The 12,419-nt window shown below is 44.9% G+C and overlaps 2 protein-coding genes across 4 annotated transcripts in view; one reads left to right on the top strand and one right to left on the bottom strand.

Moving 5' to 3' along the window:
• LOC133620899 (phosphatidylinositol 4-phosphate 5-kinase type-1 alpha-like) overlaps positions 1-7,381 on the top strand; it is a 112,893-nt gene extending 105,512 nt beyond the window's left edge. For 2 of the 3 annotated variants that reach the window (XR_009817583.2, XR_009817582.2), the window contains exon 17: positions 6,756-7,381. The gene's annotated coding sequence lies outside the window, so the exon portion shown is untranslated. The remainder of the gene's footprint in view (positions 1-6,755) is intronic. The other variant, XR_009817584.2, reaches the window with a different exon arrangement.
• On the bottom strand, positions 295-8,359 carry LOC133620900 (C-reactive protein-like). Its single transcript, XM_061982535.2, has 4 exons — positions 8,261-8,359; positions 8,097-8,154; positions 985-1,087; positions 295-909 (listed from the first exon to the last, which is right to left on the bottom strand). The coding sequence occupies exons 2-4, from the start codon at positions 8,152-8,154 to the stop codon at positions 375-377; spliced, it is 696 nt and encodes a 231-aa protein (XP_061838519.1). The 5' UTR covers positions 8,261-8,359; the 3' UTR covers positions 295-374.
• Positions 8,360-12,419: the final 4,060 nt, after the last annotated feature.

The following is a 12,419-nucleotide window of genomic DNA, read 5'->3' as shown; positions in this document are numbered from 1 at the left end:
CCTTCTCCCTTTTCTGTCTACACACTGTCTGCTTGTACGTACTCTGTGATTGTGCATTGGCGAATATGCTCGTCTGCTTGACACGAAGTAGGTACTTTTTTGAGGTGGTATAGTACCGAATATGATTACTTATATCGCGGTACTATACTAATACCGGTATACCGTACAACCCTAATTTATACATTTAATATTTTAGTTTTACATTTATATGTGAATCCAACCTGCGTACTTACAGTGGTTTTCATGGCACAATTTGAGAGTCAGTGACAGATCTATAGATATAGAGCGAGACAATTGCAAGCCAATCTGTTTATTGTTTGTTTTTCAAAATAAAGTTAGCCAAGCAAGTTTAATGAGTGTTTGGCCCACTCCACTCACTGTCTCGTGAGTGACTCACGCGGCTTCAAGACCTCTTGCTCCAACAAAACATCCCCCACGATCTGATAGTCGAGAGCTCTCCAGTTGAAGACGTTGCCAGGGGTGAAGTGGACATCCCACATGTAGCGGTAGATCTCTTCGGGGGCGATGACGTAATCCCACATGTGGAAGCGAGAGATCATGCCGATGAACGACTGCTTAGCGTCGAAGCCACCGCCGTAGCTGTCCTGTTCTTGGCCCAGAATGGTGATGAAGTCACCGCTGATGGGCTGCCCGGAGTGGATGAACCTTTTCACCGTCTGCTTGCCGTCCACCCACAACTGTGCCACGCCGTTCTCTGAATTCCAGGTGGCGCACATAGAGTGCCAGGAGTTGGGAGGCAGAGACACCGCCAGGAAGTCCGTGTTGCTGTCCCGAGCGTGCATACTCATGACGTCCTGAGAGTTTGACTTGAAGAGCACCAGATCGTTGTTGTGGGTGGCTGTGGCCAAAGAGAGGAGCCCGTAGTTCCTGCTGAGGTCTGTCAAGAACCTGAGCAGAGGCGCCGAGGGTGAGAACTTAAACTGGCGGAATGGAAGCGAGCGCTGATGATGATGGCGTTGTTACCTGAGGCACACCGTCACTGCATTCAACGACGTCTTAGACGTCAACAGTTTGATGTGATCTGTGGCTGTCTCCTTGGGGAACACAAACACTTTTCCTGAAAGATCTGCACAGCAATAAGCAAATAGACAAGTTAGGGATGGGCGATACGGCTTAAAATCTATATCATGATATATATATATATATATATATATATATATATATATATATATATATATATACACACACAGGTAAAAGCCAGTAAATTAGAATATTTTGAAAAACTTGATTTATTTCAGTAATTGCATTCAAAAGGTGTAACTTGTACATTATATTTATTCATTGCACACAGACTGATGCATTCAAATGTTTATTTCATTTAATTTTGATGATTTGAAGTGGCAACAAATGAAAATCCAAAATTCCGTGTGTCACAAAATTAGAATATTACTTAAGGCTAATACAAAAAAGGGATTTTTAGAAATGTTGGCCAACTGAAAAGTATGAAAATGAAAAATATGAGCATGTACAATACTCAATACTTGGTTGGAGCTCCTTTTGCCTCAATTACTGCGTTAATGCGGCGTGGCATGGAGTCGATGAGTTTCTGGCACTGCTCAGGTGTTATGAGAGCCCAGGTTGCTCTGATAGTGGCCTTCAACTCTTCTGCGTTTTTGGGTCTGGCATTCTGCATCTTCCTTTTCACAATACCCCACAGATTTTCTATGGGGCTAAGGTCAGGGGAGTTGGCGGGCCAATTTAGAACAGAAATACCATGGTCCGTAAACCAGGCACGGGTAGATTTTGCGCTGTGTGCAGGCGCCAAGTCCTGTTGGAACTTGAAATCTCCATCTCCATAGAGCAGGTCAGCAGCAGGAAGCATGAAGTGCTCTAAAACTTGCTGGTAGACTGCTGCGTTGACCCTGGATCTCAGGAAACAGAGTGGACCGACACCAGCTGGACTGCTGCTGAGTGGTCCAAAGTCATGTTTTCTGACGAAAGCAAATTTTGCATTTCCTTTGGAAATCGAGGTCCCAGAGTCTGGAGGAAGACAGGAGAGGCACAGGATCCACGTTGCCTGAAGTCTAGTGTAAAGTTTCCACCATCAGTGATGGTTTGGGGTGCCATGTCATCTGCTGGTGTCGGTCCACTCTGTTTCCTGAGATCCAGGGTCAACGCAGCCGTCTACCAGCAAGTTTTAGAGCACTTCATGCTTCCTGCTGCTGACCTGCTCTATGGAGATGGAGATTTCAAGTTCCAACAGGACTTGGCGCCTGCACACAGCGCAAAATCTACCCGTGCCTGGTTTACGGACCATGGGTATTTCTGTTCTAAATTGGCCCGCCAACTCCCCTGACCTTAGCCCCATAGAAAATCTGTGGGGTATTGTGAAAAGGAAGATGCAGAATGCCAGACCCAAAAACGCAGAAGAGTTGAAGGCCACTATCAGAGCAACCTGGGCTCTCATAACACCTGAGCAGTGCCAGAAACTCATCGACTCCATGCCACGCCGCATTAACGCAGTAATTGAGGCAAAAGGAGCTCCAACCAAGTATTGAGTATTGTACATGCTCATATTTTTCATTTTCATACTTTTCAGTTGGCCAACATTTCTAAAAATCCCTTTTTTGTATTAGCCTTACACAATATTCTAATTTTGTGACACACGGAATTTTGGATTTTCATTTGTTGCCACTTCAAATCATCAAAATTAAATGAAATAAACATTTGAATGCATCAGTCTGTGTGCAATGAATAAATATAATGTACAAGTTACACCTTTTGAATGCAATTACTGAAATAAATCAAGTTTTTCAAAATATTCTAATTTACTGGCTTTTACCTGTATGTATGTATGTATACATATATATATATATATATATATATATATATATATATATATATATATATGTATGTGTGGGAAAAAAATCACAAGACTATTTCATCTCTACAGGCCTGTTTCATGAGGGGGGGTTCCCTCAATCATCAGGAGATTTTAATGGGAGCATTCACATACCATGGTTTATATAGGGCACAGAGTGGGTGGGTACAGGCTGGCGTAGGGGCGTGGTGATTGGCTCATGTGTTACCTAGGAGGTGTTTCCGTCTGTGGCGGCATGCTGTTACAATTTCGCTGCGCTTGTTGAGGGATGACAGGTCTGGACGGTAAATAATAAACAGTTTCTCTTTTAAGCATAGGTTGCATCTTTTATTACCACTATTGTAAGGTGTGCTGGATGCAAGAATTTGCCATGTTATTGAATATTCAACATTATTGTCTTTGAGGTCCCAAATGTGTTTGCCGAGTTCTGTGGTATTCCGCAGGTTTTGGTTCCTGAAAGAAGCCTTGTGATTGTTCCATCTGGTTTTGAACTCCCCCTCGGTTAATCCTACATATGTGTCGGATGTGTTAATGTCCTTGCGTGTTACCTTAGATTGGTAGACAACTGATGTTTGTAAGCACCCCCCGTTGAGAGGGCAATCAGGTTTCTTTCGACAGTTGCAGTCTTTGTTGGTTTTGGAGTCGCTCTGTCTGGGGGCCGACGGCTCATTTGCAATTGTTTTGTTGTGGTTTGAGATAATTTGTCGTATATTGTTCATACAGCTGTAGCTCAATTTAATGTTGTTCTTGTTGAATACTTTTCTTAGGGTGTTGTCTTTGGGAAAGTGTTTGTCAATCAGATTGAGGAATTTGTGTCCAATGTTAGTTGAGACGTTTTTGCTGTATGGGGGGTTGTACCAGATGATGTTGTTTCGTTTTCTGTTCTTTTTTGGCTGGTTTCCTGGCGTGGGTTCATAGGTGAGGGTGAAATTGTATCCGCTTTCATCAAGGGCTTTTTGGTACGGGGGGTTGCTTGGTCAAATTCAGCTTTGCTAGATGACAGCATCGATAGCCTTTTATTAATTCCGGTAGGTATTCTTTTCGTGGTGGTGGGTGGGTGGTTGCTGTCATGGTGCATGTATTGGAGTGTTGTGTTGGGTTTCGTGAATGGTTGGTAGCTGTTATTTCTCAGGTTGAAAGTGACGTCAAGGAAGTTGACGGTTTGCTTGTTGGCTTCAATCGTGATCCGTAGGCCGTTCTCTTTGAAAATTTGGCATATGCGCTTCTTGGTATTCTCGCTGCTCCTTGGCGAGGCGCGACACACTGCCAGTCCGTCATCACGGTAAATACCAAGGTTCAGATTGAGGCTAGCGAGCTGGGAGAGGAGGAAACTCCCAACGAGTTCACACGTTTCTGCTCCGTCAAAACTTCCCATAGTGACGTCAAATGTTGCATTGTTCTTTTTTTGCCATGGTGTACTGTTGTGGATGAGAATGGAGTTTTTTGCGTGGATGATGATGTTTCTTTCGTTGCCTGTGATTGAGTCGTAGTCTGAGGCGAAGTCTAGTGCTTGAGTCAGTAGGTCTTGCGTGATGGAAGGGTAAAATTCTTCGATATCAAAGGAGATAAAGTTGTGCTGTTGTTTGTCTTGGATGTTGTTGAACCATTTGATTACTGCTGCTGTATTTCTCCATTGATTGAGTGGTGTTTTGTCCTTGATATTTGTGTTGACTCTGTCCAGGATTATTTTGCTGATTTTTCCTATTTCAGATTTAGTTGGGTTTATTAGTCGGCATGTTGGGTTATTTGCGAAGTTGGGTTTGTGGTCCTTCAATGTGATGAAGGCTTCCTTGTTGGCTGTGGCGTCCACCCTGTCCTCAATGTCCAGTTCAGCCGCGATCCTTTTATTTTCCAGGTGGATGTTCTGTAAGGTGTTGGGTTGTGCTTTTTTCTATGATTTGGTGATGCTTCTGTCCAGTAAGGTGTGATTTTCTGGTATGTCCATTCTGTAGAAGTTTGTGGTTTTATCGGCAGCTATGATGAGGTTGTTTACTTTCTTGATGCGCTCCTTGTCATTTTTCAGCTTGGTGAGGAGTGGGTTGCGGATTTGCTTGAATTTGACTGATTGTATCATTTTGAGCATGTCGTTCTCAAAATCCTTTAGTTCTTCAACTGTGGGTGGGTTCTTGGTAGATTTGAATCCGTAAGTTTTCTTTTGCGTTCCTTTTGTTTCAGGGTGGAGGAAAAAATGTGCTTTCCACCGCATCCTTCTTAGGAAGTGTTCCGTCTTTTCTATGAGCCTTCCATCACGCAAGACCTACTGACTCAAGCACTAGACTTCGCCTCAGACTACGACTCAATCACAGGCAACGAAAGAAACATCATCATCCACGCAAAAAACTCCATTCTCATCCACAACAGTACACCATGGCAAAAAAAGAACAATGCAACATTTGACGTCACTATGGGAAGTTTTGACGGAGCAGAAACGTGTGAACTCGTTGGGAGTTTCCTCCTCTCCCAGCTCGCTAGCCTCAATCTGAACCTTGGTATTTACCGTGATGACGGACTGGCAGTGTGTCGCGCCTCGCCAAGGAGCAGCGAGAATACCAAGAAGCGCATATGCCAAATTTTCAAAGAGAACGGCCTACGGATTACGATTGAAGCCAACAAGCAAACCGTCAACTTCCTTGACGTCACTTTCAACCTGAGAAATAACAGCTACCAACCATTCACGAAACCCAACACAACACTCCAATACGTGCACCATGACAGCAACCACCCACCCACCACCACGAAAAGAATACCTACCGGAATTAATAAAAGGCTATCGATGCTGTCATCTAGCAAAGCTGAATTTGACCAAGCAACCCCCCCGTACCAAAAAGCCCTTGATGAAAGCGGATACAATTTCACCCTCACCTATGAACCCACGCCAGGAAACCAGCCAAAAAAGAACAGAAAACGAAACGACATCATCTGGTACAACCCCCCATACAGCAAAAACGTCTCAACTAACATTGGACACAAATTCCTCAATCTGATTGACAAACACTTTCCCAAAGACAACACCCTAAGAAAAGTATTCAACAAGAACAACATTAAATTGAGCTACAGCTGTATGAACAATATACGACAAATTATCTCAAACCACAACAAAACAATTGCAAATGAGCCGTCGGCCCCCAGACAGAGCGACTCCAAAACCAACAAAGACTGCAACTGTCGAAAGAAACCTGATTGCCCTCTCAACGGGGGGTGCTTACAAACATCAGTTGTCTACCAATCTAAGGTAACACGCAAGGACATTAACACATCCGACACATATGTAGGATTAACCGAGGGGGAGTTCAAAACCAGATGGAACAATCACAAGGCTTCTTTCAGGAACCAAAACCTGCGGAATACCACAGAACTCGGCAAACACATTTGGGACCTCAAAGACAATAATGTTGAATATTCAATAACATGGCAAATTCTTGCATCCAGCACACCTTACAATAGTGGTAATAAAAGATGCAACCTATGCTTAAAAGAGAAACTGTTTATTATTTACCGTCCAGACCTGTCATCCCTCAACAAGCGCAGCGAAATTGTAACAGCATGCCGCCACAGACGGAAACACCTCCTAGGTAACACATGAGCCAATCACCACGCCCCTACGCCAGCCTGTACCCACCCACTCTGTGCCCTATATAAACCATCGTATGTGAATGCTCCCATTAAAATCTCCTGATGATTGAGGGAACCCCCCCTCATGAAACAGGCCTGTAGAGATGAAATAGTCTTGTGATTTGTTTCCCCACACATACATATATTGCGCTCTACTACGGTATCGAGCACTATTTTTTGGATAACCTTATTAAGACATATATATATATATATATATATATATATATATATATATATATATATATATATATATATATATATATATATATATATATATATATGTATATGTATATGCCCGCAGGCTGGGAGGGAATCCAGGACTACACAGCAGACCCCGCAAGCTACCGGAGTGAACCCCAAGAAGCCCACAACACGCGAGGCAGAGGAAACTCTGCCTCCGAAGTAAGTGTCGTGGATTGTGGATCTGTGGGGGTGATCAAACTGCCTTTGGCTGTGGGCTTGCGGGCTCGTGCGTTGTACGCTGGCTGTGTGGTCCTGTGGACAGGAGTGATCGGGACCCAGAGACCTGCGGTGACTCCCGGGAGCGTCCAAGAGGCGGAGCGAGACGGGACGGGTACGGCCACGTAGGTCCCGCGAGTGACCGGCGACTCACGAGGAGAGTGGGCGTACCCAATACCTCGACGCAGAACTACAGCAAGGGCAGGGGAAACCCTGCCTTGTGTGTAAGTGTGACGTCAGCCCGGAGAGCGTCTCCGTACTTTTAAATTATTTTATCCCCGTGGCCTGCCTCCGTTTTAATTGTTTGCAGGAGGACGCTGTGGAAGTGGGCGGAGCCAGGACGCTGACCCACTACGCCTGTCGTGGCTGTACCCTCACCATAATATTGTTTAACAATTGGTATTTTTAGTGTTATTAACTTGACTGTTTTTAATTTGTTTTGTAATAAATTGTAAATCATTATCTTTACTTATTTTGGGACTGTTGCTCTCACTGCATTGGGTTCTTAATATTTATATTAGTTTTTATCAAAATTTTATTAGATTTTAAATTTCCACCACTCGGGTCCATCACACATGTCCAAGCAGTATTATAAATGTATTTGAGCAGACAGACATTTTTGTGTGTACATTAATTTCTCTTTGTAGTTCTATGCGTAGATGGATGGATGGTTATCATATATATACACTTCTGGATTCATTTAAGGCCATAAAAATCACAAAGAAGACAAAACAAATGCTCAATACAATCCCAAAGCACAAATAAATACAATTCTATTTTCTGCGTCACTATAATTAATAAAAACAGTAATAATAAACAGTTGTAGCGATTATTGTTTATTTGTTTTAAACATGCTTAACAAGGACATTAGGCCATTCCAAAACATTTTTTTTTGTTGTGTTGCTATGGATATGTACTTGCATTTTTTATTTATCTATTTATTTATTTTTTACCAACAATGACGACTTACTTTAATGTTGCAAATTAAATACACATGTTCTCCAAAAGCTTGCGATAAAATTGTGCAATAGTTTTATAAAAGCAGGGTTAGTTCACTATTGCAAAAACTACATTCAAGGCAAAAGCAACTATACATTGTTGGAATTCAAACACAATTTTATGTCCTAGCAGCTACTTTCTAAAAATGTATACCACTTTTTTGAGTGCTAAAGTGCTTGCTTACCTCTGGGCACTGCACTACATGTTGCAAGCATCAGCGTTATAAGGAAGAGTTTCTCCATCTGTAATAGAAAGGAAGTCTTCATTGCGTCACTGTACTAAAAGTGAATTGTTGTATTATTACATTGCTATACATCATCAATAATCATCTTAAACAACATGTCTTACCTTGCCTTTACAGCGCACGCTTGTGTGAATAGACAGCTTGATTTTTATCTGTCTTTCAATGGTGTTTGTTTACTTAAATCGACATTTACAGAGGATTTTGGACTCTTCAGTAAACAGTAAAGTTTATTTTAATTGTGCAACAAAACATGATCTTATCTATTGGAAAAAAACACCATTGCAACAGTTTTGCTCTTTGCAAAGATAACTACTGTATACACAAATGTATCTGTTGGCTATCGTCAAATTGTACCATTTGGGATGTTTTTAAATTGTATTTTATGAATAGTTGTAAATAACCAATGCAGACTGAAGACCATTGGTTTGAAAGAATATGACCAGGGGCCCAGACATCATATATAATTGTTGTTTTATTTTTTTATTTTTTTGTCCTCCTCTTGTCCCTACAATTTCCCTCTCTGTAACCCCCCCCCCACCCCTCCCTTTTTTTTCTATCCCCTCCTGCTTCTGTCCAGCCGCACCAAACACTAAATATATCAACATATTTAATGAAGTCAAATACAAATTCGGCAACAAAATAATAATCTACGTCAACAAAATGATTTGCCCGAGCGACTGGATAGGATAGATAAAAAAAAAAAGTTTAACTTTATTTATTTATTTTTTTGTTTACTTTTATAACATTTGTTTTTACCTTTTCAAGTTTTTTAAAAACTTGTATAACATTTTTTTTTTTACTTTTTAACTTTTTTTTTTTCCTCCCCCACCAGGGTTTGCTGGGAACGTCTGGCAGAGTCTCCTGTCAGAGAGAGTTTCAATTCCCACCTCCGGAAGAACTTTGAACATGTCACGAAGGAGGTGCTGGGCATTGAGTCCGAGTGGACCATGTTCCGCGCCTCTATTGTCGAGGCAGCAGATTGGAGCTGTGGCCGCAAGGTAGTTGGTGCCTGTCGTGGCGGTAATCCTAGAACCCGTTGGTGGACACCGGCGGTGAGGGATACCGTCAAGCTGAAGAAGGAGTCCTATTGGGTTCTTTTGGCTCATAGGACTCCTGAGGCAGCGGACAGGTACCGACAGGCCAAGCGGTGTGCGGCTTCAGCGGTTGCGGAGGCAAAAACTCGGACATGGGAGGAGTTCTGGGAAGCCATGGAAAACGACTTCCGGACGGCTTCGAAGCGATTCTGGACCACCATTCGCCGCCTCAGGAAGGGGAAGCAGTGCACTATCAACACCATGTATGGTGAGGATGGTGTTCTGCTGACCTCGACTGCGGATGTTGTGGATCGGTGGAGGTAATATTTCGAAGACCTCCTCAATCCCACCAACACGTCTTCCTATGAGGAAGCAGTGCCTGGGGAGTCTGTGGTGGGCTCTTCTATTTCTGGGGCTGAGGTTGCTGAGGTAGTTAAAAAGCTCCTCGGTGGCAAGGCCCCGGGGGTGGATGAGATCCGCCCGGAGTTCCTTAAGGCTCTGGATGCTGTGGGGCTGTCTTGGTTGACAAGCCTCTGCAGCATTGCGTGGACATCGGGGGCGGTACCTCTGGATTGGCAGACCGGGGTGGTGGTTCCTCTCTTTAAGAAGGGGAACCGGAGGGTGTGCTCTAACTATCGTGGGATCACACTCCTCAGCCTTCCCGGTAAGGTCTATTCAGGTGTACTGGAGAGGAGGCTACGCCGGATAGTCGAACCTCGGATTCAGGAGGAACAGTGTGGTTTTCGTCCTGGTCGTGGAACTGTGGACCAGCTCTATACTCTCGGCAGGGTCCTTGAGGGTGCATGGGAGTTTGCCCAACCAGTCTACATGTGCTTTGTGGACTTGGAGAAGGCATTCGACCGTGTCCCTCGGGAAGTCCTGTGGGGAGTGCTCAGAGAGTATGGAGTATCGGACTGTCTGATTTTGGCGGTCCGCTCCCTGTATGATCAGTGTCAGAGCTTGGTCCGCATTGCCGGCAGTAAGTCGGACACGTTTCCAGTGAGGGTTGGACTCCGCCAAGGCTGCCCTTTGTCACCGATTCTGTTCATAGCTTTTATGGACAGAATTTCTAGGCGCAGTCAAGGCGTTGAGGGGATCCGGTTTGGTGGCTGCAGGATTAGATCTCTGCTTTTTGCAGATGATGTGGTCCTGATGGCTTCAGCTGGCCAGGATCTTCAGCTCTCGCTGGATTGGTTCGCAGCCGAGTGTGAAGCGACTGGGATGAGAATCAGCACCTCCAAGTCCAAGTCCATGGTTCTCGCCCGGAAAAAGGTGGAATGCCATCTTCGGGTTGGGGAGGAGACCCTGTCCCAAGTGGAGGAGTTCAAGTACCTCGGAGTCTTGTTCACGAGTGAGGGAAGAGTGGATCGTGAGATCGACAGGCGGATCAGTGCGACATCTTCAGTAATGCGGACGCTGTATCGATCCGTTGTGGTGAAGAAGGAGCTGAGCCGGAAGGCAAAGCTCTCAATTTACTGGTCGATCTACGTTCCCATCCTCACCTATGGTCATGAGCTTTGGGTTATGACCGAAAGGACAAGATCACGGGTACAAGCGGCCGAAATGAGTTTCCTCCGCCGGGTGGCAGGGCTCTCTCTTAGAGATAGGGTGAGAAGCTCTGTCATCCGGGGGGAGCTCAAAGTAAAGCCGTTGCTCCTCCACATCGAGAGGAGCCAGATGAGGTAGTTCGGGCATCTGGTCAGGATGCCACCCGAACGCCTCCCTCGGGAGGTGTTTAGGGCACGTCCGACCGGTAGGAGGCCACGGGGAAGACCCAGGACACGTTGGGAAGACTATGTCTCCCGGCTGGCCTGGGAACGCCTCTGGATCCCCCGGGAGGAGCTGGACGAAGTGGCTGGGGAGAGGGAAGTCTGGGCTTCCCTGCTTAGGCTGCTGCCCCCGCGACCCGACCTCGGATAAGCGGAAGAAGATGGATGGATGGATGAATGGAACATTTTTTTTTAACGTCTAGCGAGCCAGATTGTGATCACTTCACGGCCAAATCCCCCCCCCCCCCGGGTTTGTATTATGGGGACTTCTGCTTATACTTGCCAACCCTCCCGGATTTTCCGGGAGACTCCCTAAATTCAGCGCCTCTCCCGAAAACCTCCCGAAAGAAATTTTCTCCCGAAAATCTCCCGGAATTCAGCCGGAGCTGGAGGCCATGCCCCCTCCAGCTCCATGCGGACCTGAGTCCAGTGTGCGCACACAAGGAGACGAAGCAGAAGAACAAGACCATAGTCGAAGAGCGCAGGGGAGACACTTCTCCAGGGCCGATGTATGCTCGGGGCAACACCCTTCACCTACTTTAACACCCTTCACCCACTTTAATGTGGGTCTCCACAGCGGACGACTTTAGGGTGAATTATGAGTCCAGCGATTAGTTGCAAATCTTGCTTTATTGATTGCTTGCACACAGCCAATCCAACACAAAACCAACTAGTCCCTCCCCGCACTCACGCTACCACTCCCTCTCTTCTCTCGCCCACACACTCACTGACTTCCCTCACCTCACATGCTGTCACCTATTAAAGGGCCACACACACACATACTCTACTCTCATAACACACAGTACAGTTAGTAGAACAACTGTGTTTTCATTACTGTGTATTTGATAGGTGCCATTGCCCCTAATTGTATTGCATTGTACTTTCAAGTACAACAATGAGTAGATGAGTGTTATGTGTGTGTATATGTGTAAATAAATGAACACTGAAATTCAAGTATTTCTTTTATTTATATATATATATAATAAAATAAATAAATATATATATATAGCTAGGGCTTCACGGTGGCAGAGGGGTTAGTGCATCTGCCTCACAATACGAAGGTCCTGAGTAGTCTTGGGTTCAATCCCGGGCTCGGGATCTTTCTGTGTGGAGTTTGCATGTTCTCCCCGTGACTGCGTGGGTTCCCTCCGGGTACTCCGGCTTCCTCCCACCTCCAAAGACATGCACTTGGGGATAAGTTGATTGGCAACACTAAATTGGCCCTAGTGTGTGGATGTGAGTGTGAATGTTGTCTGTCTATCTGTGTTGGCCCTGCGATGAGGTGGCGACTTGTCCAGGGTGTACACCGCCTTCCGCCCGATTGTAGCTGAGATAGGCTCCAGCGCCCCCCGCGACCCCAAAGGGAATAAGCGGTAGAAAATGGATGGGTGGATGGATATAGCTAGAATTCACTGAAAGTAAAGTATTTCATACATATATATATATATATATATATATAT

The sequence above is a fragment of the Nerophis lumbriciformis genome, linkage group LG21 (genome assembly GCF_033978685.3).
Source record: "Nerophis lumbriciformis linkage group LG21, RoL_Nlum_v2.1, whole genome shotgun sequence".
NCBI classification, from domain to species: Eukaryota; Metazoa; Chordata; class Actinopteri; order Syngnathiformes; family Syngnathidae; genus Nerophis; species Nerophis lumbriciformis.
The sequence above is the reverse complement of the archived record's forward strand: the minus strand, read 5'-3'. Positions and strand labels throughout refer to the sequence as shown.

Coding starts and splice junctions, on each gene's coding strand:
- LOC133620900 (XM_061982535.2), bottom strand. CDS start 8,154: ATGGAGAAACTCTTCCTTATAACGCTGATGCTTGCAACATGTAGTGCA. Junction 1,088..8,096: donor ATGTAGTGCAGTGCCCAGAG/GTAAGCAAGCAC, acceptor ATTGCTGTGCAG/ATCTTTCAGGAAAAGTGTTT. Junction 910..984: donor GCAGTGACGGTGTGCCTCAG/GTAACAACGCCA, acceptor GCCTCTGCTCAG/GTTCTTGACAGACCTCAGCA.